We start from the raw sequence: 5,487 nt of genomic DNA, 5'->3' as shown, positions 1-5,487 counted from the left end.
TAATAATCATCTGATTATTGTACATACTTTTTGTTTTATTTGTCATACCTTTTGTATTCTTTGTTCTTTCTTGTTCTATTACTGAGCATCTTTTAAACCTTTGTTCTTTTTTTTAACCTATTTTTTTCTTAGCATGATCATCATTTTCAAATCAGTAAATGTTCATTTTTAAATTAGTTGTGATCATCCCATCAAATTACTTACCATTTTCATTTTTAGCCTGCAACAGGGAGGAATTTGAAATCGTGAAAGTCAAATATTGTGTTCAAATCACACTTCATACACACATTCAAAAGTATAAGAACCAGGGACTACATCAAAAGCAAGATTCAAGATTGAAGATATAGAAAAATAAGTGAATGATTTCTACCAATATCTTGTAATTCAAGTACAATTTTACATAGGCAATGCCTAAAATGTTCAATTTTTTTGTAAATTATGTTATTTGACATGTTTTAATTCAATATGTGTAAATATATTTTCAAAGTAATAACATAATAATGCAATAACTATGTTCATTTTAAAATTAGTAAATATTTGTTTCATAATCAGTAGATAAATGTTCATTTCTAAATTGGTTGAATAAATGAGGATTGCCAAATAATTAGATAAACGTTCATATTCGAATGAGTAGATAAATGTTTATTTCCAAATAAATAAATAAATGTTCATTCCAAATAAATAAATAAATGTTCATTAGAAATAGTAAATGTTCATTTTCATACCAGTATATTAATGTTCATTTTAAACAACACAAAACGACATCGTGAGCTGGTTGTACCCGGGTACAGCTAAAAATTTGAGGTTGTCTTGTGCTTTGTTCCGCGCGCACTACACAACCAAGGCCTTTGGGCCAGTGTTGCATTGTCATGCGCGTTGCACCATTGGACCTTGCGTTTGTGCGCTTCGGCTCGTGGGTTGCTTTCGTGTTGCGATTAAATTATCCTTCGACAATTTATTTATCGTTTCGTAATTGACGATCCAATGTCGTACGATACGATTATTCGTTTCGCCTAGCTTACGAATATACGCAATACGATATATGTTTAATTGCGCTAGTTAATGAATTTTAAATGTTTTGGTTTGGGCCGTAACGATTCTAATTTGTATGGAGGCCATTAACTGTTATTATGTTTTGAAAGTTAGTTAAATTCCGCTGCGTAGTTCTGGTAATAGCCTTAGCCGTTATCACAGTGACCGGTGGCTGTAATATCTTAGTAATTTCTTTCTTTTAAGTTGGAAAATAGTTTTATAAAAGAAAGGAATTATTAAGATGTTACAACACTAGGTGAGGAAATCATCAAAAACTTAGCTTTTGGTAAAGAGGAAAATGAGAACAATCTAATTTCTTAAAATGAGAAAAGTGTTTCTTTTACAACGGATGCAGAGTACTACTGCTGGCAATAACTCCATAAGTCCATAACCCCATACGATTACTCATGCATAAGACAAAAATTCTAAAAAGCAATTACAAAATAGTTATAACTTAAGTTGTGATGTCACCTTATGACAATTAGGTTCCAGCCTTCCAGGTGGAATTCACTCACTAACATGATTCAATTCCCACTTGGATACTCCCTCCGTTTTTTTTTTTTGTTACGTTTGGATTTTTACACGTTTATTAATATATAATAAAGATTTTTTTCTTTTTTATTAAAAAAATAAATCCAAGTAAAACCTCAATCCACTAATCATTATAACAACCAATAAGATTGTTTTATTTATCAAAATTAACCAATAATGAAAAAGCACACAAATTGCTAACTTAACATATTTGGGAAATTGTAAAGAATTTAATGAGTTGAAAGAATTGGACCAATTAAAATTAAAAGTTAACCCAAAAAATGACAGTTAATAAATTTATAAAAGGAAAGATTCTCTCATGTAACAAACATTGTAAAACAACTTAAAAAGGGGGGCGAGTACAGTCTCTTGATCCTCTATCCCTGCCCGAAATACGTAACAAACAAAAAGAAACGGAAGAAGTAGCAGATAAGCAAAACTAAATGGGGGTATGAAGCCAAAATTGAAATTGTAATATTAAAAATATTATCCAAAAATAATACCATTGCAAATAAAAGGAAATGAGCAATTTAGAAAAGTGATACAACTATTATAAGATGGAGGAAGTACTCAGTGATAATTATAGATAAAAATGATTTGTATAGACTTTTATTTTCTTACAAGGAAGTTGTGACAATGTACTTTCAACTTACTTTGATAAATAGATAAAGTAAATTATAGAATAATCTCTGTCAAAGCTGGCTAACAGATTGTAGTACACATTATATAGCTATTTTGGGTGGATGATATGCTAAGCCAGCTACACTTGCATATAAATAGGAACCATCCTAACTTATATAAGAAATAAATTTCGAAAATACCAATAGATTATTAATCAGTATACTAAGTCTTCCCTATATATTACTCAAAATGGAGGAAGTTGTGGTTTTTTACAAATTCACAAAGAAAGTAGTATCCATTATTTTCATCCTAACTCTGCGTAAGTAAAGTCATTACTCTATTATATTTATATTTATATTGATTATTAATCCCTTTTTTTGTTTATTATAATTTGATTGTTATTTGTTTAATAAACTAAAAAATGAATCCATTAAAGTAATTAATAAAGGTTATTTTGTTGTATTTGAAATTTTTAACAGTGCAAAACATGGCTGGTAAAGCCTTCGGCGGTGATTATTGTAGTACAGATGGAATGTTCTGCTATCCTAATCCCGGCTCACGCTGTTGTGATGGACTTGCATGCGACGAAGATAAAACTTTATGTTACACTTGTTAGTGTCTAAACTTTGATATTATTTTGTATTGTAGACAATTAACTAAATTAAGATATCTAACCTTCTAGCTAGAAGGTAAACCCATAATTTTAATTCATTAGGCTAATGCCTGACCCATATCATGCTCGGTTTTTTAAATTAATATGATAAACAATTCAAAACTTAGTCAACACAAGTTGGTCATAAATTGTTAGTATTTTTTAAAAATATAACTTCATCTTATGAAATACTCTACAAATTATATAATATGCTTTAGTGTTTTTGCGAAAATAAGTATTTTATCATTGAGGAGATAGTAAAAGGAAGAAAAAAAATTAAAATGAATTTATATTTTCTACTCATATGATATTGTTGACATAATTTTTTTAGTGAAATGTTAAAATCATTTTACTATTTCCAAGATAAATTTAAGAAAGAAACAATGTGGGTTTCAAAGAGAAAATTCCCTCTAATTTTCTTCTTTTTTGGGCAAATTTGCTAAAAAGGACCTTTTATAACCCAAATTTGCTAAAAATGACCTTACATAATTTTTTTTTGTGAAATCATACCTTAATGTAATTTTTTTTGGCAAGAAAGGACCTTATATAATTATTATATTTGTGAAATCACAGCTTAATGTAATTTTTTTTTGTTAAAGACAACCAAAGGTAAGTTTCCGACATTAACTGGGTTTTTCCGGCCATTAACTTGCTCTTGAGAATCATGTGTTGCTTTATTTTACTAACTACACTCAATATAGCACGTGTTGATACATGGAAGATGACATGGGACACACCTGCTAATCACAGACTTCATTCTTAAACAATTTGTCTGTTGCTTTTCAGCTTGGTATAAACATTTTAACCAACTGATAAATCTATGTTTTGGCGCTGCTAAATGCACCATATAATATTACCCCAAGGGACTTTGTGTTGGGCACTTGGGCTACATGGTGCCATCTTTTCATAAACGACCTTAACAGAGTACTACGACATATAACTGAACTCAATATATAGTACCATTCCATAATTTTACTATTTTATTAAAAACGAATTTTATCAAATAAATTTCATTGAATTGATTTCATTATATACTTTTATAATATGAAATATTTAAATTTTAAGATTTTTTAGAAAAAATAATTAGAGATAACTATGGTCAAAGTTGTATATATCCTGACAACATATGCTAGTCAAAATATTGTATTTTTTTTAATTTTTTTTTGAAATAGAGGAATTATATTTTATTTCCCTTAATATATTGCCTTATATAAATACAACTTTTTTGTAGTACCCCCTGGGGTGTCCGACTGGTGCGCAGACGTCGGACACCATTGTAGTCTTCTTGCTAAAACGTGTTGCGGAGGACACAAATGTTCAAGCGTGATTAGAGGGATTTGTAAATAGTCGTCATATCACAACACACATCTTATGTGGCCGGAGATTTACTTCAATTCTTTTGAGCTTGTTTGATTAACTACTTCGACCTGTGGTTATTCTTAACTGGACTTCGTTTGATTTAATTTGTTATGTATTTCTCTTGTAGATATAGTATAATATTTTATTAATTAATTATTTTTTAATATAAAAAGAGAAATAATGTATATCTATTTCGATGTTAGTATTTTGTAACGTAATTTTTTGTATTCTCATGGGTTTGTTTGTAACGATATGTTTAAAGAAGTACACAAGGGAGAGTGGAAACAAAAATGAAATATTTTCCTCCCACGTGCAGCCCCGGCCCAAACTATACGGGGGCCCTGTGCTAATATTAAAAATGAGGCCCAATTTTTTTCCTTCAACTTAAACGTATGAAATACTCGGTTAGGCCTCTAATGTTTGGTACTTTGGTCCCACAACTTAAAAATAGCTATAAACATTTCTAGTCCCAGTGAAATTTTCAAAAAAAAAAGCACAAAAATTAAAAAGCACAAAAATTTAGGCAAAATAAAAGGTTAATGGAGGTAAAGTCAGAAAGTACTACTAGTTGCAAGTTGGAATACAGTGAATTTGTAGTAGAAAGGGTACAGACATGGGCCCATTTGATTTTGCTGTCACGGTTTTAACAAATTCATCTTTATATGGCTTTTTTTTTGGGCTTTTAGATAGTTTCTCTAACTTTGGTGGCCCTTTTAGACATGGGGCCCTGTTCCGTGTCCCACTTTGGGCTGGTTCAGGGCCGGGCCCTGCCCACGTGGGAAGAATATTAAGTGTTTCCTTGTTTTATACGGAGTATAGTGTTGGAGTTGGTAGTACTACCTATTTGAGAAAGTAGTAGGGAGGCTCGGTAGACACACTCACATGCGCACGTGGGAACTGGGAAATAATATACCATATAGGCAAATAAATTATGGGAGGAGGTTAACAAAATTAAGAAAATAAAAATATGTCTCACTAGGTGAGGAAAACATTACTACTTCTCCGCTTTATTTATAAAACCGTCCCTTAATATATACTCGTTTCATTTCTATAAATGACAAACTAGTATTGTTTAGACATTTAGTAATTGATATACTCCGTATATACTCTCTATATAGACTAACTTATAACTTATTTATTCTCTACCTTTTATAAAAATTCACATATTAAACAATTGAATTACACATAAGATATGGTTAATTAGTACAAAAAAAGTAATTCTTTCATAAAAAGCAACCAACACTTAGGGGTCGTTTGGTTCGACCATTTGAAATGATTTGAAATGGAGTTAG

At 30.3% G+C, this 5,487-nt stretch overlaps 1 protein-coding gene across 1 annotated transcript; it reads left to right on the top strand.

The window, feature by feature from the left end:
* Positions 1–2,397: 2,397 nt before the first annotated feature.
* Positions 2,398–4,384, top strand: LOC130466197 (uncharacterized). Its single transcript, XM_056834891.1, has 3 exons — positions 2,398–2,503; positions 2,664–2,795; positions 4,068–4,384. The coding sequence occupies exons 1-3, from the start codon at positions 2,434–2,436 to the stop codon at positions 4,181–4,183; spliced, it is 318 nt and encodes a 105-aa protein (XP_056690869.1). The 5' UTR covers positions 2,398–2,433; the 3' UTR covers positions 4,184–4,384.
* The last annotated feature ends 1,103 nt before the right edge of the window (positions 4,385–5,487 follow it).

Source organism: Spinacia oleracea, chromosome 1 (assembly GCF_020520425.1).
Source record: "Spinacia oleracea cultivar Varoflay chromosome 1, BTI_SOV_V1, whole genome shotgun sequence".
Lineage (NCBI taxonomy): Eukaryota > Viridiplantae > Streptophyta > Magnoliopsida > Caryophyllales > Amaranthaceae > Spinacia > Spinacia oleracea.
This window is presented reverse-complemented; position numbering and strand designations above follow the sequence as displayed.